The sequence below is a fragment of the Tachypleus tridentatus genome, chromosome 9 (genome assembly GCF_004210375.1).
Source record: "Tachypleus tridentatus isolate NWPU-2018 chromosome 9, ASM421037v1, whole genome shotgun sequence".
NCBI classification, from domain to species: Eukaryota; Metazoa; Arthropoda; class Merostomata; order Xiphosura; family Limulidae; genus Tachypleus; species Tachypleus tridentatus.
In genome coordinates, this window is record NC_134833.1 from 93,610,463 (window position 1) to 93,637,113 (window position 26,651).

Here is a 26,651-nt window from a genome sequence, read left to right on the forward strand (position 1 = left end):
GAGGTTAAAAAGGAAGCTTGGTAGCTCCACCAAAGGGGAGATGAACAATAAACTTTAGAAATATCACCAGCTGTCTGACGACACCGACGTTACTTTGTAGCAAGGTGTTCAAACTGAAAGCTCTGCCGCTACAGGTCTGTGGTTTGTTTCGTTTTGAATTTGATGCGAAGCTGCTCAAGGGCTATCTGCGCTAACCATTCCTAATTTAGCAATGTAGAACTAGAAGAAAGGCAGCTAGACATCATCACTCACCGCTAACTCTTGGGCTACTCTTTTACCAACGAATAGTGGGATTGATCGTCACATTATAACGCCCCTACGGCTGAAAGACATGTTTGGTGCGACGAAAATTCGAACCCGCGACTCCCAGATTACGAGTTGAACGCCTTAACCCATCTGGCCATTCCGGGTAGAGGTCTGTGTTCGGCCGCTTCGCCAAGTTATTTCTCTTGAACGCAACATCAGTAAATATCTTGACGTCTTTTTCACGTCCTTTTGAAAGAAGACAGAAACAAAAATGTAACCTCGTATACTAGAGAGGCAGTTTGTCATAATGAACACAACTGTTCTGAAATTTATCTGATCCACTATACACTGGCGCAGAATAAACTAATCGTTTTTAATGCAGCCGTGTTCTATATTGTATAGATCAATCTAACTCTCTCTGTGTTTAAGTTGGTACTATTACATTTATCCCAAGAGTATCTTATCCACTTGTAGGTATTAGAACTTGATACATCTATCCGATACTTTCTTATGTATTTGTAAGTGTTGGAACTATTACATACATACACGAGGATGCCTTATACACCTCCATATGTTTGAAGTATTACTTCTATCCTTTAAAGTATCTTACTCAACTGTAGGTATTAAAACTCCCCGACAAATTGTTTTCTGCACTTATATATATATTGGAACTATAACATCTATTCAATAAATTGTCTTACCTACCTGTAGGTGTTAGATATATTACATCAATTCAAAAAAGTGTTTTAATCACTTGTAGGTGTTGGAACTGATAAATAGCCTTACTCAAATATAGATGTTCGAACTGTTACGTCTATTTTATAGTGTTTTAACTTACTATAAAACAAAAAATCAAAACAATTTAACTTACTTATAGGTGTTGGAAATATTTTTTCTATCCAATAAGGTGTCATACTAGAATTTTGGAACTATTATATCTATATCATAAAGTGTTTTATTCATATGTAGTTATTGAAATTACTACGTTTATCTGATAACATATTATAATAAAATATAGTTGTTTGAAGTATGATATCTATATGATTGTGTCTTACAACTTTTAGCTGTTAGATGTATTACATCTGTCTGATAAAATTTCTGATCTAACAGTATATCTTGGAACATTTTAATCTATTTGATAAAGCTTCTTACAACTTGTAGATGTTGGAAGTATCATGTCTATATTAAAAGGTACCTTCTTATAGATGTTAGAAATATTACATTAATTCTATGGAATCTTTTATCAGATATATTTATTGAAGTAATTACATCCAGTTGATGGTGTCTTATCCATTTATAGGTTTTGAACCGCAACAATTGTCAGGTAATATTTTGGTCGCTTGTAGATTATCACATTCAACCAATGGAGTCTTACTTGTATAAATTTGTTGAAATTATCGCATCCAAAGGAGATAGTGAATTACTTACTAGTAGATGTTGGAACAATTGCATTTATCATGTAATATGTCTCACTTGAGTGTAGGTTTTGTAGCTATTACGTCTACCCAATAAAGTGTTTTACTTAATGTAGGTATTCGAACTATAACAGCTATCTGATAGTGTCTCACTCGTTTGCAAGTGTTGTAACTATTAAATTGGTCCAGTGAAGCATTTTATATATTAGTGCGGGTTGGAAGAATTATATCTAATCATGAAAGTTCCCACTTTTAGGTGCTGGAAAAATTAAATTTATGTGATAAATGTCTTAACCACTTGTAGATATTAGAATTATTACATTTATTTGACAAAGTGTCTTTCTAGAAATTGATATTGGAACTCGTGCATATATCCAATAAAATGCCTTACCCACTTGTACGTGTTGTAACAATCACATCTACCTGATAGTGCCTTTAACTCTTATACGTGTTCAAACTAAATAGTCTTTCTGAAACGTACGTGTTTGAACTATTAGAATATATCCCATAATGTCTTACGTACATACATGTTAGAAGTATTACACGCATCCGATAGTTTCACACGATATTGTAGGTACTGGAAGTATTACATCGTTTTCTGATAAAGTGTCGAATAAAATATGTGTTTAAACTCTTATATCTATGTCATGATGTCTTACTTACGTGTAAGTGCTAAAAATATTACATTTATCTGATAAAGTGCCACATACAAATGAAACCGTTTGAAATATATGGATGTCTTACACATTTTTAGGTGTTGAAACTATTACATATTTCTGATAATGTGACATATTGAAATGTAAATGTGGGAACTACTACATCTTTCCAACAAAAGTACCCCCAGTTGGTATTGGGACCATTCAAGTTATTCAATAAAGAACTACACTGAAACGCAAGGGTTGTATTCATTATCTGTATTGAATAACGTCTTACCCACCTACATATGTCAGAACTGTTACATCTATCCAATAAGAATTTCATGCTCAACGTAAGCGTTAGGACTATCATATCAATCTAAAAATGTGTTTTAGCCACTTGAAGGAACCGAGTTTGTTAAATTTATTCGATAAATTGCTTTACACACTTGAAGGAGTTGAAAGTACTCGATTTATTCAATATAATGTTTTACTTACTTGTAGGTGTTGGAACTATTACGTCTATCAGATAGTGCCTTATCACTTGTATGTATTGGAACTATTACATCTACCCGATAAAGTGCTTTAATCAATCGTAGGTATTGTATTATTGTTATTATATCTATCCGATCGCTCGTAAGTTTTTGAACTATTACTTATTCGATTAAGCTTTTTACTTTTTATTAAAATGTAGCTGTTGCAACTATCCTATAAAATATCTTACTTTTAGGTGTTGGAACTATTGTATTTATGATATAGTGTTTTACACCTTTGAAGGTGTTTGAACCTATCTAATAAAGTGCTATACTAAAATGTAAGAGCTGGAACTATTATGTATATCTGATAGTGTCTTACAGATGTGTAGGTTTTAAAACTGTTCTATCCATTTATTAAAGTGTGTAACTCACGTATAGGTGGTAGAACGATTACATCGATACAATAAAGTATTTTACATAAATGGACCTATTGGAACTATTACATTATAAATATATTTCGTATACTCTCATGTACACATTATTGTAAAATTTAAAATCTGTTTTGAAAATAATTTTATTTGAAAATAACAACATCAACTTTTACAAAAGATAAGGTTCTTCTGTCTAATACTCTTGAGAGCTAAAGTACGGTGTATAATTGTACTTTTTGTTCATGGTGCATAATACCATTGTTACGATTTACAGTGACAAACACAATTAGATATGCAATTATTTTTACACCAAGTTACTTAATTCGTATGCTGATAATTTGAGGGCACTTGCTTATATAAAAATCGTGAAAACATATTATTTTGACAGATTGTTCACTGAGTAGAAATAAAACCATGAGAGCTAACGTGACTTAAACAGAGTATTTTATTTAGAAATAATAGCTTTACCGAAGTGTGTATCAATTACTTTCACGTGATGAAGTATTTTGTGTTACATTATAGCTAATAATTAAACGAACCTTAGCTTGAAAAACATTTATTTCTACTTAACTATATCCTCTCTGTTTATTTAGTCGTCGATTCGGATTTGTTTTCTATTTAATGTCTTTTTTTATTTGTTTTCTTTTAAGAAGTTTACTACATTATGGTTTTTGTTTTAGTTGGCGTGTGATGGCCCGGCTTGGCCAAGCATGTTAAGGCGTGCTACTCGTAATCTGAGGGTCGCGGGTTCGCATCCCTGTCGCGCCAAACATGCTCGCCCTTTCAGCCGTGAGGGCGTTATAATGTTACGGTCAATTCCACTATTCGTTGGTAAAAGAGTAGCTCAAGAATTGGCTGTTGGTGGTGATGACTAGCTGCCTTCCCTCTAGTTTTACACTGCTAAAATAGGGACGGCTAGTCCTCGAGTAGTTTTGTGCGAAATTAAAAAACAAACAAACAAATATTTGGCGTGAAATAATGTGTCGATCATTAAGTACTTTAGGGAGCCATCTAGCGACGATTCACAACGTAGCAACTCAAATATTCTGTGCTTCTATTAAAGAAATAAAACTTTTATCCGTGTTATCATCCGTTCCTTTCAGAAATATTCCGAGTGGAACCAGCTTCTGGCAGCGCCAAGACTGCTGGATAAAGCGTTTTAGACAAATTCAGTAAATAATTTCATCTAAATCTATAGAACTTAGTAAAATAATCTTACCGTTTTACAGGTGGTTATTTGATCGTGTAAATCTGTTATATCATTAAGTGCCAATTTTATACTGTTGAACTGAAAACATCAACTTATACAGAGTAATAATTTTACATTGTATTTACCGGGAAACTGACACAGCTGTGAATGGTTTATAACGTGAATTTATCTGCCATATACTTATATTTCGTTTGTCAGGCTGTCTTTCAATTTCTACTTTATGTTGTAGAGATTATGGTTAAGTTTAATTTCGTTTTTATTATATAACATAATATGTATAATATTGTAAATGATAGATATAACATGAAAATAATACAAAGTAGGATAAGTCTAACATGAAATGAGTACAGTGATGGATATGAGTAAGAAGACACAATACAGTTGAAGGTATATATACACATAATGTGAAACTAATAACATGAAAGGTATGCCTAACACTTAAATAAAACAAAAAAGAATTTCTTTGGCATGAAACAGTACAATAAAGAATATGTTTAATGTAAAATGAATATAGTCAAAAATATATATTGTGTTAAAGGAATACATTAAAATAAGTATATATGAAACGAATGAAGTGGAGACACGTTTAACATGAAATTAACACAACGTAAACATAAAATTGTACGGTGAAAGATATATAATATTAAAATATGGCAGTTAATCGTATGTATAATATATAAAAGAAAATGAAGCATAGTAAAATATATGTATACTATAAACGCTATGAGAAAGAATATCACAGTGTGAAACTACTATGGTCAAGAATATGTTTAATATTTAATATTTTTATCATAAAAGGTACGTTTATGTGTTTGTTTCAGCATAAAGCTGTAGAATAGGCTACCTTTGCTCTGTCAACAAGGGAGCGTCGAACCACAGATTTTAGTGTTGTAAGTTCTTACCTGAGAACTAAAAGACATATATAATGTTAGTACGACAAAAATGCGTGTAAAATATGATATTGTTATCTTATTATCTTATAAACGAAACTAATATACTCGTAACTGTGTTTATTTTTAGTTATTTTTTGATATATGTAGGAAAATTACTTTGATCAGCATTTAATGTTAGTTAATTAATAAAATACGTTTTGAAATTCTTCTTTTTCTACTACAGGTTTCGTCAATTAATCGAGTTTTACGAAATCTTGCGGCTAAAAAGGAACAACAAGCACAAGATACTGTTTACGATAAATTGCGCCTACTTAATGGACAAGGCTGGCCTCGTCCAAACCCATGGTACCCTGGTAGTGCTACGTTTGGTGGGATAACACCCACTTGTATTCCTCCTCCAATCACAGTATCAGGACTCCCCAGTGATAGCGGCCAAGTCCAGAAAAAAGGTAAAAGTTTTATAATTTTCTTATATAATTATAATTTTTTATGTTTATCTTAAAAGAAACACAACAGCAACAAAAACTCTAATATATTATTCACACACGAATAAGTTCGAAGCAAATTACATATCGGTGGTTTTGTTTCACATGTTATGCACGTTATTTGAAATACGATGAAACGTACTGCAAAGCTAATATAATAAATGTTTAGCCCTACTTGGAAAACCACAGGCTCAACTGTACGTGACGTATTTAGTAAGTTTCTTTATCTGCGTTCCTAAAGCTTCGTTCATCTTTCTTTGTGAAGATAGCATACGAAATTATGTTCGAGAAATCTAATGTTTGTTCTTTTCAAATTTCAAAAATATCTTTGAAAATTCTAATGCCTGATCAGGAGCAGTTATTTTAATTGTTTATTCTCGCTCATATTGTGACCTCTATTAAAAACCTTATCTTTCACAGTATGTGTTAGAGTTAGAAAGAATAATCGAGTAAGATACAGGAGACCTTGATTTACGAATTACTAGTTGAATGTGTTTCTCAAAGCTAGGTTATCAGAGGTGTTGAAAATGAGAGCTTCTATGAGAAAAGGAACATGAATTTCAATGTACTGCGTGACTGAGCAAATTCGGATGAGCTAACCCGTTATATTTATATACAGAATAATTAGTAGTAGTATCTCAAGAAATGTATGTATACTTTGTCTTTGCAACTGTACCTTTACCTCACTCCGTCACTTACAAAATCTACCAGTAGACAAAGCTGAGTTCCTTTGTAACACTTGCTGTATGTAGTATCTTGTACAGTGTCCGCTCCTGAACTATAACGTGCAACCCATTTAGAAAAGGTCACGTGTAATTTATCCTGTTTAGAAATTCCTGCTGTCTACTGTGTTTCTCTGTGTTCACGTGTCTTTCATCTTATTCATACGCATTTAATGTGTTGTCTAGGAATACAATGAACGTGCGTGTCTTGACTTAATACTATTGTTTACATAGTTTCAAAATTAGATCATGTCATTACTAGTTCATTGTTATTTTTTATTCCACTTGAAGAGTCTTTGCTGATTATACACCACGATAACAAAAGCTTTGAAAAGTGCGCATGGATGAAAACAGTATCAGACGCTATGTAATAAAGCTAAAGGATAAAATGAGGAATAAAGTGGAATAAACTCACTGAATTTTACGAAATTATAAGGTGGTTTAATTGGATTAATCCTAATAAACAAACTGATTTCTTAATCTCTTTTGCATACTGAAAATACCTCTATGTTGCAGTTTGTGTACGGGTGTCTATGGCTAAGATAATTGTTTTGAAATTAAGCACAAAGCGACCTAATGGACTATCTATGCTCTGTTCACCATGGGTATTGAAACCCGGTTTCTAGCTTTGTAAGTCCAATATGCCGCTGTGCCACTGATGGGCAGGCTAAGATAATACAGAAAATTTTGGGTACGGTTGTCGATGGCTAAGATAATCTAGAAAATCACTTGGCCAACGCAATTATGCTTAATCAAGAAAAGAAGACATTATATCAAATTTATAAAGAAATAAAAGTGTGAAAAATGTTTAAAAAACTATAAATTATCAATGAGCTAAATGTGACATCTTCAGAGAAACATCTTCTTCGCAATTATACAAATCTACAATAAAAAATTTTAAAACTCCAACAATACGTTACTCAGACAAATGCGCAGTAATAGTTAAAAACAAAAGACTAAAACTACTAGGAGACTAAAGTCGTTACAACCAGAAAAAAATCTTCACTAATACCTTAAAACAGAAACACTGGTAGATTAATTTTCTCTGTACATCCGCCAAATATCTGTGAATTACTAAAACGCTAAACTAACAGATTAACTGGACAAATTCTGAAAAATAAGTAATAAGAGATAAAGATAAAAAATAAATACTGGTGTACAAAGCTCCAAAAATATGTAAGAACATTTTTAACTTGAAATACATTATTGGAAGATTAAGCTAAACTATTCATAGACAACGGTTGTAAGACCATTTTAAAAATATATGACACAAAAACTAAAGTATTGATGAAGCTTGTCTTCCAGTTTAGCGACGGTTTTTTTGGTAAATAAATGCCAGATGGGTCTTTTCTTGACGTCTCTCACTGGGACAGCGGAAAGTCTTCAGATTTACAATGCTAAAATAAGGACTTCGATTCCCCTCACTGTACGCAGCAGATATCCTGATGTGGCTTTGCTATAAGAAAAACACACACTTTGCTTGACTAAGTCTTCCAGCTGGCGTGGCTTTTTCTCACACCACTTGAGGTGCATGTCTTGAGTGTCTTTATTGCATATTTGGGCTTCTTTGGTTTCGTTTGCCCTTCTTCAACTGTCTGTTGAAGATCTGCCTCGGGATTCTGGTCTTCTTCACCCGGATGGCATGACTAGTCCACTGTAACTGGGCTATCAGCAGCAATGATTCAATACTAGTTGTATTGTACTTGACTTATCAAGGACTTATTGATTGGTGATTCTATATTACCAATGAACGTCCATGATCGATTGTAGCTTTATCACGTGCCTATCGTTGATAATTATGTTTCACAACCATAGAGCAGTGAAGTGTGGACTACTGCTTTGTATTATTTTAGTTTCGTAAACAGTTTGGTGTTTTTTTCTCTAAGGCTGTGATGCACAGTCTTCTTAAGGCTTGGTTGGCTTTCTGAATTCTTGACACGATCTATTTATCCAATGTTACATCTGCGAAAATAATATTCCTTAGGTGTATGATGTTCTCCAGGTTTTACAGCTGAGTTTCTTTAATTATGATGGCAAACTATGGCGGAATCGCGTTTGTGGCTGGTTAAGGAAGAGATTCTGTCTTTTCCAGGCTGGTAGTCGTGTCAAATAAATTATAAGCCCATGATAACTTGTCAACCATTGGCTGCAGACGATTTACCTTGTGTATCATAAGGGAACGATCATCCACAAATAGTGTTTCAAGGATGAGTCTTTCCAGAGTTTTAGTCCGTCCAGAGAAGCGTCAAAGACAAAAAAGACTCGTTAAAACAATATTTTATGTAGACATCAAGGTCCAAGTTCTTAACAGTATGAAGTAGAACTTAAGCGAATAAGAGATTGAACAGAGTAGTTACAATCACACATCTCTTCTTCACTCCAATTCAGATGATAAACACTTCTTAATATTCTCCATTGAAAAGGACTTCTCTAGTTATGTTATCATGGACAATTGGTTGAGGATGGTGACCTTTCTGTGGTACCTGATTTTTCTGAGGCCATAGGATTTCTCTGTTAACTGTGTTAAAAGCCTTTCAAGAGTCGATAAAGACGGCGTAGAGATCCATATTCCTTTCTAACCACTTCTCTTGCACCTATCTTACTCTGAAGATCATATCTACAGTGCTACGACCTAAAAGAAATCCACATTGAGCTTCTGGTAGATTTTCCTCTGAGATACTTGAGACTTGAACTGAGCCTGTTCAAGATGATGCAAGAGAAGATTTTTCCTGTAATGGAGGGTGGCGAGATTTCTCTGCAATTGTTGCAGTTGACCTTTGAATTTTTATTTTTAAACGGTGCAATAATGGTGGCATGTTGTGAGTCAGCTACCGATTTTTCTTATTCCCAGATACTAGTGAAAACATTGTGGACAATCTCAAATGACACCGTAGCAGGTGACCTCTACAACTTTGCAGAAATTCCATCCTTACTCTACCACAGTTTGACTACTTAACAACTTTTCTAACTTCTTCCTCACTTGGAGCTAAGTCGAGATCTTCACAGACTTATATCTGGGATATATTAAGTTGTCTAGAAATAAATATCGTTTTTGAACTGCGAAGTCTGGGCAAATGTAAACCAGTGTTGTAAAACGTGCTTTAATCTAAGTAAGCACCATTTGTTTTAATACACTTTTGCCAACATTAAAGAATGTTGTTTATGCTCCTGCTTTAGAAATTAGAGTTTCTATGGTCAATGAACTCCATGAAAGCTTCTTTTGCAGCTGCCTAGTTTTGACAGTGTTTATTGTTCAAAAAGTTGTCAAAATGCTTGAAAAAATAAAAATCTGTAGGGGAAGGTCTGGAAAATAACGTGGATGAAGCAGAACCTCGATTTTTAATTCGTTCAATTTTTGGCGCGTCATCCTTAACAGGCCTCATAACGCTGGTCTTGTTGATCTTCAGTCAGCTCAACGGAACCCATTTATCAACTTTTTCGTCTTTTTAATGGTACTCAGGTGGTTGACAATACTTGATTTGCTTGTGCTTAGCTTTTCTGCAAGCTCACGTAGTGTTGTGCGAGAGTCTGTATCAACTGCTTCCCTTAACGTGTTTTCATTAAAGGATGGCTTCCTTCTATGACCTTCGTGGTCTTTAAGACTTTCATCTCCATGTCGAAACTTTTGCAATCAACGCTCGCTGAACTTTATGTTCAGTAACAGATCCATGGCCGAATGCCTGGTTGATGTTCCGTGTAGTTTCGGTAGCTTTCTATCCAAGTTTGAAGTCGTAGAGGAAAATCAGACGAAAGTTCTTCTTGTCCATGCTGCCTTAGAGGTTGCGCAACTTGATCTGAGTAGAGTTGAAATAGCAGACAATTAAGACACCTTGTAAGTGACAAACGTTGGATTAAACCAATCAACGTAAGTTACTCAATATTCAGCTTCTAAATTTCATCGTGATAACTCCACTTATCTATGGATAACTTATTATAATACAGTGAAGTTTGATAAACAGTGAATGGTCAGTTGAGGGGTTGGCTGGAGTGCTCTTTCCATCCTACATTTATGCCATCTTTGTCCTTGGTGATTCTAATGTTTAACAGTCTTTATAGGACAAACAAACGTATTGGAATTGTTTGTATCTGCATAAACTTAACTCAATCTGTTTTCTTCTCTCACCACCAATCCTACATCGTGCGAAAGTTTCGTTGGCTATGGCATAACCGTGCTTAAACATATCCCTCTTAGAAGTAGAGTTTGCATTCTTCTACCATTCAGTAAAATTTTTTTTTCTCTTACTCAGAAGTTTACTATTATCTTCAACATTCTCACAGAAGCCTTTTTGAACCAAGGAATGACTCGGCCATCTTCATCATAATTTCTTTTAAGTTGGTTCAACTTCTGAGTTGGACCTCCTGTTAATGGACCATATGAAAATAGTCATCGAGGTTTATTTGAAACTCGTGCTTCCACTCTGATTGTTGAAGTTTGGCGATGTTGAAAGCTCGTCTGATCTGTTTAGTGTGCTTTTGATAGTGATGAACGATACGAAGATTGAGTATGGTTTGATAAATTTGTGATTCATCAGACACTCTGTACAACGTATTGCTTTGGTGATGAAAACATCTCTAATGGCCTGTTGACGAGTAAATGACATAATCTGTGATATTCCATTGTTTTGATCTTGGATGCATTTACATTGTCTTATATTTATTAGCTTGTCTGAATATGGTGTTGGTTATAATAAAGAGACAGTGCTAGACACATTTGCTCACGAAAATCAAGTCGTTGCTGTTCATTTGCCACACTCGTGTTTCTCTATCACTCCTTTCCACTAGGTACAATCCTTGCCGACTCGAGCATTAAAGTTACCAATTAAGATGAACTTGTCGTTAATTTCAAGGGTTCTGGGAACAGTGGGTAAGTTTGCTTAGCCTTGTTATCCGATCTTTTCTGTATTATTGGTAGCTAGATCATAAGTGCTGACAATTGTTCCTTGGCGCTTATGGTTTAGGGCAAGAAGAAGTTTAATGTGTTTTTCAGTAGGTTTGATTTGATGGCCAATCTCACTCTATAAACTCTACCCTCGTTCTCCGCCTCCTTTCTACAGAAGAAGGTATACGCCATCTCTAGTTCAGTCAATGACCCGGCGAGCCTGATTTCACAAAGCGCTTCTAGGTCAACTTTGTAGTGTGCTAGCTCTCATCAAGTAAGGACAGTTACTCTGTGGAGTTTCGTTGCATTGTTTCTGTTCATGGAAGTGCGAGCGTTCCATGCTCTTTAAAAAGATTTCGTTTTTTCCCCACTTTCAATGTTTTCATTCGACTGCATGAGGAATAATTTTTCAGCCACAGTGAACTGGGCAAGCAATGTTTGGTGCACTTTTTCTAACATCTTCCTTACGACGGTGAGTAGTGCTGTTCTGAATAAGGCTGATTCAGTTGCCACGAATGATGCTGAACTCTCCTATTGCCCTAAGTACAGAGAAGAATGAGCATTTGTCCCAGGACTGTTTGCGTGTAGATTCCTTGAAATGACTGTCAGTGGTCAACACCACCTGTCGCCTTGTCACTCACCCAATGCCGCAAGCCTTATAAAGAAACTAAGAAATGCAGGTGGATTGAACAATTAACATATGCCTGAGAGATTTTACAATGGGAAAATCGTTGCATTGGGACAGTCCCACTCTTTCGGCCAAGGAGTCAAATTCCAGCAACATAGAGAATCGTTACGACTGGGGGCTTTGCAGGCTGTAGTGGATGGCCATGACTTGTATCGTGCTTTGTAAAAACCCTAGGCACTCGACAACACCTTGCTGGTACACCTTCATGTTCGTTAGATCCACTGTTGAGCTCATCAGTCCAATCATTTAAATCAGTCTTCACAAGCCATGGATATACACATCCCTATCTCACGGAGAGTTTGAGCCCTGACGGTGAATAAACGTTTTACGGCTTAATAGATTATTTTACAATCTTTAGAGATTAAATAAAATGGGATACTTAGCCACAAAAGATGTAACTTATTTGAAAAAATAAGTTTATTTCTGGTATCACTTCTATCTAGGAATATTTTAATTTATTATATATATGTTGTATCATGAAATTGTATTGACGGATGTATTGATTCAAAAAATACTTAATGACCAGCGTCGTGTTTATGAAACAACAACGTACTTTAATAATACGTTTTATCTCCATAACTAAAACTAATGCTTACTTCTCAACTTCTAAGATCAACTTCAAGTTGCTGAAAATTTTTCACATAAATTATTAAAACATTTTTCTAAGAGGGGACGTTTTATTATATATATGTATAAAATTAGCTTGATATGTAATTATTCAGCCAGTAATGCACGAACGTCTAACCAAAAAGTATACAAGCAAAATTCTTATGAAATAATGTCATTACTTAAGTTGGGTGGACCAAACAAGAAAAAGTTGGGATCTCCAGTAAATTTTCGTAGTGGAAGCATAGGATAATACAGGAAACGGAGCTGAAACAGTGATAAGAAATGATTATGGTTCAGGTAGCAGATAAAAAGTTATTTGTTGTTTTTGGATTGATTCAAGTGAAAAGCAGATAACTTGGAGACCGATTGTCATTAATAGAATGTTGAATTGTATGGTATGCTATATTGTTAAAGTACAATTTTTGGTGAAGCTCCCACTAGTATCTTTGTATATTGTACGATATCGTAACCTTTGTGTGAAATGATCACGTGATTTTTAGAAAGAAATGTTCCTTATCATTTGTTATTTCCTCTTCGGAAGACGTGTGTCAATTTTAGTTAGCTACCTGATTTTTATTGTGAAGTTTTCCATAATGTTTTCATTTGATCATGTTATTTATAAATTTCTATTGATTTAACAATAACAACTTTCTTCTGAAAAGGAAATTTTTGTAATTTGACTTTCTAATGCAATTTAGCTATAATATTTATAATTACACTTATCCTTTCCTTTCGTGATAAGTGTAGGCCACACATTTTATAGAAAAGCTAGAACTTACAAAAAAAATCAATGTTCCTTAAAACCAACAAAACCACAACAAGCTCTCATGTTCTAAACTTTAACACCGGAATTGCTTAATCTGTTTAAGATATAGTAAAGAGCAGTTATTTATCTAGATTTTGTTGAGAGATCCTCTGTGGGGAATTCGACAAACTTTCGGACGTATTGAATAAATAAATACAAACTATTGCTATATGTTACGTTTTGTAATTTAAAATAACCCGAAATTGAAATTTGAATTTAGAAGTAAATTGAATGTCAATATGTATTAAATTTACGATATTTTTCAACAAGATTGAGACACAAAATTGTCTTTCTTGAGGTAAATATATTTTAATATACAGAGAACCATACAATTCATAATAACTGTTAATACAAATAATAACTTATATACAAATATTTTACGAACTCACAGACAATACTCAGTTTTCTATCTGATCTGAGGCCCGCCATGGCCAAGCGTGTTAAGGCGTGAGACTCGTAATCTGAGGGTCGCGGGTTCGCATCCCGGTCGCGCCAAACATGCTCGCCCTTTCAGCCGTGGTGGCGTTATAATGTGACGGTCAATCCCACTATTCATTGGTAAAAGAGTAGCCCAAGAGTTGGCGGAGGGTGGTGATGACTAGCTGCCTTCCCTCTAGTCTTACACTACTAAATTAGGGACGGCTAGCACAGATAGCCCTCGAGTAGCTTTGTGCGAAATTCAAAAGCAAACAAACTATCTGGTCTGAAAATAAATATCTTACTGATGGTCCAGGTCCACGATGAGCGAATTAATTCTAAGTTGACATTGTTATACTTTTCTTGACGGGAAAGCTAGCTAGCTAAACTCTTGGCTGGTCTCTCGCAGTTTATAAGTTCACTTTTACCGAGGAAGATGTGTAATGTCCTCGTAGGAGCAGCATTAAAGTCTGAAGTTGAATGGTTTGTAATGTTCGAAATCTATAAAGTGCCTGGTCGTATATCTGTAATTTTTTGATTAATAAGCGTTTGTCACAATTAAAGCTTTCGAGGCTTATAATATACTGAATACAGTTGACCAACAATATTCTAAAACGGTCTCTTAGTGTTTTGATTTATAGACTTTATGGCGAGGTTCCAGAAAATTGGCAGCAATACTGGCACCCACTATTATTTTATATACACACGTTGTACATAGTTGATTCTTACACTCGAGAATCTTCTACAAATGTAGAAAACAGGTGGGACTCGCGAAATACATTTTTAACAATATAAGTTATGTACATTTCTAAATATATATTAAAGTGAAACAAATACAGATATTAAAATAATATTAAATCTGTTACATATACCATTTTAATTTGTGATTTTAATAGTAATAAAATGTTGACCACTTAATTAAAAACTGAAACTTTTAAAGTTATTTTGTTTCAACAATATTATTTGCCCGTGTATTTATGCTACAGTGTGGTTTACGCGTGTGCTGAGGCCACAGTTTTGTTTAAATGTGTACTCATGTTACAGTGTGATTTGCATCCAATGATGCTTCAAGGTGGTTTACAAGTGCACACCTCGTGATGCGACATTGTTGTCAACAAGTGTATGCGTCTTAAAATGTGTTTTACTCATGCAGTAAATCTACAATGTATTTTACTCGTGGACTGCTGTTACACTATAAATTTGGTTGAAATAATAAATGTTATGCTAAAACATGCAAATACCAATTTTAACAGAAAAGGCGAGTGTTTGTGGAAAAAAACTAACATAAGAAACCGAAATCAGTTGAAATTATTTAAATGAATAAAACTTAACGTCAGTATCTTCGGAACTTACGCAGACTCAACGACAAATCTGATATGTATTGCGAACCGTAATTTAAAGAACGAAAATATAAATTTTCCGTAAGTTACTGTTCAGCAATTCTTAGCATGACTGAAATAACCAAAAAATACTTTTCACGGTGGGTGATACAAGTAGCTTAGAGCTTTGGCTCTGAATGAAACCAAAGGTGCAACAGAATCAACCTTTTTAAAGTCCATGAAATAAGTAACTTAAACTTTTCCTGTCACTGGAAACGGGTACTTTTTCTTGCTGAAAATAAAACAGTAAAAAAAAGACACATAGAGAACCTATTACTAGTTTCTGAAGTCTTGAAATGAGGATGATTTGATACGAAAAACAAAACCTGAAAATAAAACTGAACTCGTAGTGCATATCAGAGATATTGAACTTATATTGGAGATGGACTGAAATAAATCATCACTGGAGTATACCCACTCCAAACTATGTTGTAGTTCGTAATCCCAATGACATATACAATTAGAATAGAAGATTTATGCTAGTCTTAACTCTTTGTACTGCCCACCCATGCAAAATACGTAGTCTGTAGTGCTATATAAGTATCTGGTGAAGAGACACTTAGAAGTCTTATAAATCAATATTATTTATTTCATTATATTCTCTATTTTATTGTATGTTAAAACCATTCAAAATAATCAAACTTCTCTTCTCTCACAAACAGAAGATAAAAAATCTGATTCTGGTTATTCTACATATTTCTGTTTTAAACATTTTTTTACTTTCGATTCAAATCATCATATTTTAATTTAATCACTGGTGGTGACCTAAAAAAAAACGCTAAACAGAAAATCAAAGTGTTTAAAGTAGTATTGCGATAAATTTACTGTAAAACAAAATATAATCGTTCCTCAGAATATCGATAATTTGTCATAAGGGAATATCTCATAATATCTCAGGCTCTGTTCAACTACTATTTCTATTGAAATTTTGTAAAAACTTACGAAACTTTTCATTTTTACGTAGTTTTCTTAATACAGCTGGCTTTTATGAGTGGTTCTAAACATGGTTAAAAAAAATATAATGGCATGTGGACAACTATTCCAAAGCTGACGTTTTATAGAATATTTTATTAAAAACGACAAGCACGCTCACATAGAACAACGAGGTTTAATTTAAGTCTATATGGCTGTTGTAATACTTGTGTTAAGTTTGTGTGGCTCCTGAGATACTTAATTTGAAGTACTGTTAAAATACGTAATTTAAAGTTTTTGTGACTGCTGAAGTACTTAATTTGAAACCTGTATGGCTACTGAAACACTTAACTTTAAATCTGCCTGGCTTCTGTACTGTTTATCTGAAAGTCAGATGGTGACTAAAAAGCATAAATTAAGGTTTGTTTATGTGTGTGAGCACTGTAATGTGATGATAGGTCTACTTTATATTTCTCACAATGTTCTATAACTGCATGTTTTCCAAACTGTCACTGAGTTGTTGGTAATTCACTTTTAATTTGTTCTTGCCCTCAGCTAATTTAATTGCATTTAATCTGATTTCCGTAATCGATATATAATTGACAAAGCGTAACGTAGGATTTCCTTAGGTCTAGCTTCTTTCCTTTGCTATAATGATGGTGCTTGCTTGCTCTATCCTACTCCTTAGTTATTTTTGTCAAATCAACACTTCCTTTAAAGAATGTATTCCGATCCATACCACTTTACAACGTTGTTATTTTGTGTGTGGTAACTAGAATCAGTTAAAAACCATTTCAAAAGTATTCAGACAACCCGGCAGTAGGAAGCTTTGAAAAGTAAAATAACCAGTTTTTGAATATATATGTATATTTAATCTATCAAAAATAATCAATAAAGCAAAGTCGATCTTAATATGATTATCTACTTTATACAGTGTTCAAGTGTGATGAGCCCACTCACTACCCTATCCCATGTGTAAGTTGATTTTTCTCCACCAACAGAATGTAAGAGGCGGAGCACAAGATGACGTAATAGCCACTCCCTCTACTGTGAAAAATAACAGCAGACTTGCGAAAATGCATGGACGTGGCGTTAGACGTTCTCACGCACCTGATAAAAAAATCACGAATTATGAGCCATTCTTATATTCACATACTCAAAGCATACTAACTGGTCAATTTGATTAGTAATGATTGGGCTTATCTGTAACAACTGGCTCGAGTTTAAGATCTTATGGTAGCAGTTATGGTAAGGTTGGTTGTGAAGATTGGTTATCCATTGTTGTCATAGTTAATACTCTATACAATATCTTCAATCTAATTACCAACTACTCACCTTTTTTTTAGTACTGCTATTATTACGTACCAATTACCAGTTTTCAAATATCCTGCATTTCGGCTACTAATCTGATGTGTCTTTAAGGAAGTCATGGGAAGAACCGTCTTCGTTATGACTCCCTTGAATACAGCAGTGGATTATCAACCAAAACGTTAGTTGTAAGCTAACTGGTACTTGGCATTTGAAAACAGTCAAGATAAGATATAAAGATAACATAAAAAGTAAATAAGTGATTAGGCGTACGCGATCATATTGGCAATGACAATTACTCTTTAATAGTGCCATCTAGTAGTTGTGTTTTAAATTTCTTAAAATTAATATAATTTTTTAGGCGTTTTATAACTTTCTCCAAGATGTAAAATACACAATATAAGATCTAAAATTCATATTATAATTTAATATACTCTATCAATATTTTATTTTCATACATTTTTAAAATATAAAAATTATTCAGTCTTATTTGATTTGAAACATGGATTCAACTTATTATCTAGATGTGTTTGTATATTTTTGTTATAGAACACTTTGATACACATTGAACTGATATCTCTGATAATAATGTTGTTGTTTGTTGTTTTGAATTAAGAACAAAGCTACACAATGGGCTACCTGTGCTCTGCCCCCCACGGGTATCGAAACCCGGTTTTTAGCATTGTACGTCCGCAGACATAACGCTGAGCCGCTGAAGGGTCCTCTGATAACGAAAAACCGTTATGATGAAACACGTGTTAATAAGTTTTAATGATTCAAGCAGTATAACACCAGCTTCCTTTTTATGTTTTTTGTTAGGTGTGTTTTAACTATTTTTGTTTAGAACACCTTGTTTTTACAAACGGATCGTGTAACTGATCTAATACAAATAAGAATCATTAATAGTGGCGCCGAAGACTTCTGTTATTCTAACACCATGCTAGAATGTGTTGGCCATTTCTCAGTCATTTCAAGAAGTTTAAGATTTGAAGATATGATGTGTTAACATTTGAGATCAAATTCATGTATGCGTGACTACGGCATGTGAATGCGTGAGCTTCCCTTAGAAACTGTTGTTGGTTGTGGAATTTCGCTTAAAGTTATATGCGTTAGCCGTTTCTAATCAGTAATTTTGAAATGATAAACTAGAGAGAAAGCAGTAATCAACATCACCTACCACCTAATTGTAGGCTATTCTAATCGAATAATTGGATTTAACCGTCACTCTTATAACGCACCCACTGCTCCATAATACGGAGTGGCAACAGGACGCGAACTAGGGAGCCTCTGATTCACAATTTGGCACGGTAATCAATGAATGCAATAGGTCCTTCAATATAAATACATGAAATATATGAACTTCATAGAGACTTTTACTACGTACATAAAATATACGGATTTCACGGAGAATTGGTTTTAAGTTCATGATAATATTGACTTTTCCAGTTCTGCTTAATTTTACTGACTCAGTATACTGCGAGAACATACAGAAATGGATAATTTAGAAAGAAGAGTGTGATTGTTTTGAATTTCGCGCAAAACTACACGAGGGTTATCTGTACTAGCTGTTCCTAATTTAACAGTGAAAGACCAGAGATAAGGCAGCTAGTTATCAACACCCACCATCAACTCTTGAACTACTCGTGTAAAAACGAATAGTGGGGTTGATTATTACTTTATAATGCCTCCATGGCTAAAAGGGAAAGCGTGTTTTGTGGGCCGGGGATTCGATCCCACGACCCTCAAGTTGCTAGTCGAGCTTCCTAACTACTTGGTCATGTCTAAAAAAAGCTCTTTACATTGTGATGAATAATTCTGCCAACTCGAGACCAGTTTCACGAGACAATATGTGTTGAATTCCCTCCCCCCAATGGCTTTAGCTTTATTCATTGCTGAACGAAAGAAAATTAACAATATAGGGATTGAGTGTTTCTAGTTGCTTTAAATAGAAGTCCAAAATCACAGTCAAGATCAAATCAAAATTAAAGGCACTGAAAAAAAGTCAGAGATATGACTTGGGCTATATACATTTTTGTTATGAAGAAAAGTTTTCGGATGGTCCAAAGTCACCAGTATGTCTAAAAACTAAAAACAAACAAGCAAAAGGTTTCACTGTGAACATCGAGAAAATTGTAATCCTTGGTAACCAAAACAAAGGGAAAGAATTAAAATTTGAACTTATTTTCAGATAGCTTGTCTTAAAAGGACATTTTAAAATGTTTCTATTTTGTTACGCAGTTTAACCAATGTGCCAGTTCTTGTTTTACTTTGCATTTCTTAACGTGCAGCTATGGATTATAATTCCTTTGTGTTAGGTATATTGATCTTTAGGTTTGGAAATGTTATATATTGCTGAGTCGGAAATAAAATAACTAACATTTTATTAAAATATAATACTTTTTCTGAAGCTCGAAACGTTAAAACTGTAAACCAACTGATTTCAGTGTATTTTATTTTGGTTTATGTTTTGAAAGTACATTTTGACAGTTTTTAGAATATTTCTAGTTGGTGTGACCATTTGTATTTGCTGTTCAAGACTTCGAAAGAATCTTTAAACAGCTAAAATGGTACAAACACTATTTTGGTGTTGTACATCTACGTAATGGTGTAAAAGCGACGAAATATTAAATAGTTTTGATGTATACAAGTTTGAATTATGACACAAAATTGTAAAACAATGTGAGTTTGGTGTACCTGGAAAGTTTTGTATCTAAGGGGCCCATCATGGCTAGGTGGTTAAAGCGCTCCACTCGTAAGTTGAAGGTCGCAGGTTCGAATCTCCGTCGCACCATACATGCTCGTTCGGTCAATTCCACTATTCGCAGGTAAAAGAGTAGCCCAAGAATTGGTGGTGGTGGGTGGTGATGACTAACTGTCTTTCCACTAGTCTTACACTGCTAAATTAGGGAAGGCTAGCGTAGATAGCCCTCGTGTAGCTTTGCCCGAAATTCAAAAATAAACAAACAAACAATATCTAAGACAACGTAAGTAATAAAACAAACTCATGTGTTTGTTTATATTACAAACGAGTCTTTTCTAAAATATGTATGTGTGTGTTTTTATATTTATGTTTATAAATGTGTTTATGCTAATCTATTAATTTGTATTTATATTACGTTCTTTTCCAGCATCGTATTGAAAATGTTTAAAATTTTGTTATGGGAAACGCTTTTATAAGAATAATATTATTTCTCTCTAAAAAATAAACAAGCATGCTTTTTAGCATTTTGACGACAAATTATTTCTTCTTCTTTTCATACTGGACAAACTTAAAATAAAAAGCTAGAATTTATCCGAATCGAGTGCCTATATGATCACAGGCACTAAATCTGGGGAAGCCAGTAAAAGCATCAGATACAAATCGTTAGGGTTAATACACTACTTCTTGACCTTTATAGTCAGTGGCTCTTTTTTCAACGTCTAAGAACGTTAGTCTAAAGAGAAACAGACTTTGAATGGACGATAGTGACACTGATCCTTAAGAAGCTGTTTGTTGGCACCTTGCCTTGCTTTTGTTCGATTCTTCATCTGACAAGAGAGACAACAGGGAGAAAAATCTATAGATAAAAGCTTTTTCCGTGAAAATCACTGGAACAAAGTGGTTCCCATGTTTTCTCAGCTTTCTTTGACTGTTATAAAGACATGAAGTAGAAAACAAGAGAATGCGAGTGGAAAAAGACGCATGAGTTACAAACACCAAAAGTTATACTGACTTTTGATAAGATCTCTGAACATAATGAAAAAGAGGTTACAGATTTCATTGGAGATTTTCTGTTAGTACGCACAATAAGCGAACCACAGAGTGAAAAGTTAAAGTGGACATTAAGAAATTGGAGCTAAAGTTACATCAACTTAATCGGATTCATATTTTGACTGTGCACAATTTTTAGCTTTGGAAAAATGTCAAATCATAGCGATTTCTTTACAGCCAATCTCATAAGCATGGAAATATTACGTACCTTAGAAATTAAGAATGCATTAATCATAAAGCAAGTTGTACTGCATAGTTTTAGCTACCCTGTCATCTTTTGCAGTTTCTGTTAAATTTACATGGTTACGTTATACACTTTGTTTTTGGTTAGTGTTTTCTTTTTTTATTTTGCGCAAAGCTAATCAAAGGCTATCTCCAATAGCCATCCCAAATTTAGTAGTGAAGGACTATAGGGAAGGCAGCTAGTCATCACAGCCACGACCAACTCATCGGCTACTGACGAATTGTGGGATTAATAATCAGGTGAGAACGTAACCACGGCTCATAGGACGAGTATGTTTGGTGAGACAGGGATTCGAACCCATGATCTGCAAGTTGCGAGTCGAGCACCTTAACCACCTGGCCATGTTTAGTGTATTATATAATACTGATTTATTTGTTATCTTTAAATGATCAAGCCTTAGGAACAAATGTTTGAAAGTGTTATTCTTTTGTGTCCTTTTTTGTATTGTATAAATTGCGTTATTTGATTCACACGTATCCTTCTAAAAACGTTTATTTATTGAACTCATTGATAAAATTTAGAAGCGAGAAACGTAATTTCTATATATTCTTAATATTTACATCCACGCCCCCCCCCCACGCGAGCAGCAGTAAGTCTAAAAGCTTATAACTCTAAAAATCTGGTAGCGATAACTGTGATAAGAAAATCACAGATAGCACAATGTTCAGTTTTGTGCTTAACTGCAAACAAATGAAACTCCTTTCATAGTAACGTAATACAGAGTAATAGTTATCTAAATGTGTTTTTTTATAGCAAAGCCACATCGGGCTATCTGCTGTGTCTACATAGGGGAATCGAACTCATAATCTTAGCGTTGTATATCCATAGACTTGCCGCTGTTCCAACTGGGGATATTTATCTAAAGTTGGTAGTGTTATTTCAATTAAGATGGGTGTAAGTTTTTGGTAGATGGCTGAAATTTTGTCTTGACTTAAGTACATAGAACGGTTGATTTCAGAATTATAATAAAATTATTAATTTAATAGGGAAAAATAGAGACCATCAAAACCATGTAGGGGCAAAGTACAACAATGAACTCGAGAAATGATGAGTTTCCAACGTGGCAGTTTCCAATTAAGCCGCTATAAGTTGTACAAATTATTTTCCAATTAATATTCATTAGTAAAACTCCGTATTTTTTCAGTGATGGATAGTGAAGGACTTAGAGAAATTTTTCAATTAGAAAAAACGAAGGTGTTTAAATTAATTTTAAAACTACTCTTTGACATACTCAATACGACATTCACTGCTATTGTTCTGGTTTCAGTAAAATATTTGTAGTCGTTTTTTCTGTAGCGGCTTATAAAACTATGATCAACAACAATAATGTTGGAGACATTATAATAAATACACGCATTTACTCTAATAAAACTAAACATTTAAAACCAGTATAAGGGGTCTTAAATGGTTTCGAAGAGCTTATATTAGTAAAGAAGAAGAACTTGGAAAATTTTAAAAGGTGGAAATCTCGACTTTCAAGAATCACCACGACTTTCGCAGGAATTTGTTTAGTAGCAATGCATAGATTTTGGTGCAGTATATCTAGCCGTTTTTGCAGTAGAATTCAATGCTTTAAACACTTTGGAAAAGAACTTGGTCGTCAGCGATAAAAAAAAACTAATAAAATCTCTCTTTCTCCTTCAAGAACCAACATAAGAGTAGTTCTACGACCTACACAGGCTTTTTTTATAGTAGCTTTGTCGAGATTTGAATACACATTCATAGCAGTTTTTTTTTCGGTAGGCTTGTGAAACAATAATAAAATTAATAATAATGATAATAATATTAAAATCGAACGAATGAATTTTGTCTAAAAATCGAAAAACTGACTTTTCTTTTTTGCAATTATCAATATTTTTGTAGCCTTAGCTATTTGAGATAGAAATTTTTGAGTGTTGTTTAAAGAAGAAGCCTATTTTGAAGATATTTTTGCTTTTATGTTCTATTAGAATTTTTGTGAAATCCATTTTCATGGTTAATGACTAATATATCATAATTAACGTTTCACCTTACGCCTTCATCAGGTCTTATAGATTATATTAAATACACAATTCGAACGCCACTGAAAACATCAGTTTTAATATGTTCACGATATTGTATATATATTTTTTAACATGAGAAATGGGATAATTAATTTTTGGAGTAATTTTCTTTATTGTCAAAAGTAATGTGCAATTTAGTAATAAAGAATGCATTAAATACAATTTCTAGAAGGCGGCAGTGTACATGATAGTTCTAGTCGGAGTGACCCTGGCGGAAGTGGTGACGAAGAAAACGAGGCGAGACTGCGGTTAAAAAGAAAGTTACAGAGAAATCGAACTTCATTCACTCCAGAGCAGATTGAAGCTTTAGAAAAAGGTAAACAATTAAAACGAATGGATTTCATGAATTCAGATATTTCTGCTTAGGTTATTAGATGTTAGGTCTATTACAGATGTTTGACGCATCTCTTCCAAGAGTCTTAGGCCTATGTAAGTTATAAATAACGAGAACACATCTACTTGGGATACCTGATACTTCAATATTTAAGACATTTGCCAATGTCACAGAATATAAGGTAGAATATTTACAATAATTGTTAACTTTTATTAGTTAAATATGAAGTAAACAGCTTTAAATGAGTAAATTAATTTTATTAAAAACTACATCGTTTCAACCACACATGTAATTATCCTCAAGTTGGACTGGTTCTTTCTCATTATTCGGTTAAAATAATAGCATAAACTCTAATACACTGAATGGTAGCAAATAAGTTTCATTATTTTTACCACAATGTTTTCGATTAACTTAACTAACGCTTATTGATAGGTTTAGATTCACTGTAGATGCTTACACAACAATATCACTTACTAATTTTTCTTGTATCTCTAACACTTCGTAAGAGCAAACTCAATTTTCATGAAACAGACCTAACAGAAATACCTGTCAAAAATTATTCAGAATAGTGATTGTACTAGAGGCTAGGATACAGGTAATAAATTATTTAATATTTATATAATCAGAGATGGCATAAGAGTTTTTCTTCAAGAGTAATTATGTATAGTTATATGTAATATAAAGTATTTTTAACACTACATTCCTTACTCAGAATGTTTGTTATTGTAAAGGTGTACTTATAACTGGTATCAAATTGTACGTTAAAAATTACATTTCAAAACACAATAATCGGTTATATGGTAGTCACAAATATATTTATGAATATTTTGCCAACAGAGTTTGAAAGAACTCATTATCCAGACGTATTTGCCCGCGAACGGTTGGCAGCCAAAATAGACTTACCAGAGGCTAGAATACAGGTAATAAATTAAATATTTATATAATTAGAGAGATATAAGATGTTTTCCTTTTCACAAATAGCTATAAGTAATTAAATACTATATAAGGTGTCTCTCTAAAAATAAATATTGTTACATAATCCGTAATTTTCTCAAACGATCATATGCAAACACAACAAACAAGAATAAATAATAGAAGAGTTTACTATGATAACTCCTAGAAGTTTATCTAACTAAAAGCCTCTGAGGTTTACACAATACCTTAAAAGAGCTCTCTGCTAATACACTTACTTTTAATCATTCAATATGAATATTGTGTCATTAAGTTCAATTTAAACTAAGCTGTTAAACCTGGAATAACAACATTTAATAACGTAAAGGTAAGATTTACCTTATAATTCCATGTATTAATAGAGGCATAGAATTAATTAAATTAAAATCTATGGTCGTTATTTGTATTTTTGAATTTATGGTAATGCTAGTAAAACTATTTGCTGCCCTCCTTAATTTGATACTGGATAGAGGGATGGTTAGCAGTTAGTATCAATCATCGTCCATGCTAAGTAATTGACTGTCAGTCCTATAACGCATCGTCAGCTGAATATGCGAAGATATTTTGTGATATCACAAGGATTTGAAACCTTTAGGCCAGCTTCGAAATCCAGAGCTCTACCACAAGGCCAACTCGTGCCCATTTGTAATCACAGACACTATTACATGACAGTTATTACCTAACAATTGGAAATTTAAATACACATCCGCTAGCTATTACTGCAGAATCACCATAAGTAGTAGGATATTTATAAATAATAAAGTGTTAGATAATATAACTATTGAGGATATTTCCGACATTTTATCTTTTGAATGGGACTATAATTTATCTCCTTACATTATTCTCCTATTGACCACGTGCTCACCAGTAACCGTGACATTGTAACTAACGAAACTTTGCGATTATTAATGAGCGGAAGTGCTACATTCTGTGAGTACCTTAGAATTATTTAGTAAAGCATTAAGTGATTATAAAATTGCTCAGTTAAGTGTTAACTAAATGTAATAAGAAAAGTTTAAAGTACCCCTATTTAGAAAATGGGTAAATTAGGCCTAATTTGTAGACATAAATTCTCTTTGAACAACAATGAACGTATTAAGAATCAAAAAGAAGTTACTGAGTTTTTAGATTATTTAAAAATTCATGTGTCATCAATCCCACCGATAAAGCAGAAAAAATATATTTACATTTTCAAAAAAGTATTACGACTCTATGTAAAGAATTAGACTAAAGTACAAACATTAAAGCTTTTTTGTTGTCGTTAAGCGCAAAGCTGAACAATGGACAATATGTGTTCTGCCATTTTCGGGTATCAAAAACTAATTTTTAGAGTTATAAGCTCTATGACTTATGGCTGAGCAACCAAAGACCAAACGTAAAATTTTTGGGCAACGAGTTGTAAAAACATATTACAGTCTGAACAAACTTTTGTATCGTACAATATGAAACGTAGATTATAATGGATTTCAAAGATATAGAACCTTGAGATTTATCACTCTAATATTTATAGAAAAGTAAAAATAAGAATCTAAAAAGGTAACTTTCAAAGAAATTGCAACCAAGCATAACAGAAATGGCTAAAAATTGCAAAAAAAAAAAAATAATACAAAGATGGCCCAAGAAATGCAACCAAAATATACAAGAAGCCCTTGAGGTCTCGAAATTAACGACTGCCTGACGTCCCGAGGTATGTTAATGTTACCTGCGGACAACAATCCTTACTATGTCTATTTTCCGAGCGCGCAAGTGATATTTTACGTATAAATAATTGTTTTATTGGTTATTTTTAACGGATTTTTGCTGATAATGAGCGATAATA

General features: G+C 33.6%; 1 protein-coding gene across 6 annotated transcripts in view; it reads left to right on the forward strand.

Moving 5' to 3' along the window:
* The window catches only part of LOC143225781 (paired box protein Pax-6-like), a 94,702-nt gene that overhangs the window by 60,705 nt on the left and 7,346 nt on the right, over positions 1 to 26,651 (forward strand). For all 6 annotated transcript variants that reach the window (XM_076455770.1, XM_076455774.1, XM_076455771.1 and 3 more), the window contains 3 exons: positions 5,530 to 5,755; positions 23,717 to 23,863; positions 24,719 to 24,801. In XM_076455770.1, the coding sequence (XP_076311885.1) occupies positions 5,530 to 5,755; positions 23,717 to 23,863; positions 24,719 to 24,801 (456 nt within the window). The remainder of the gene's footprint in view (positions 1 to 5,529; positions 5,756 to 23,716; positions 23,864 to 24,718; positions 24,802 to 26,651) is intronic.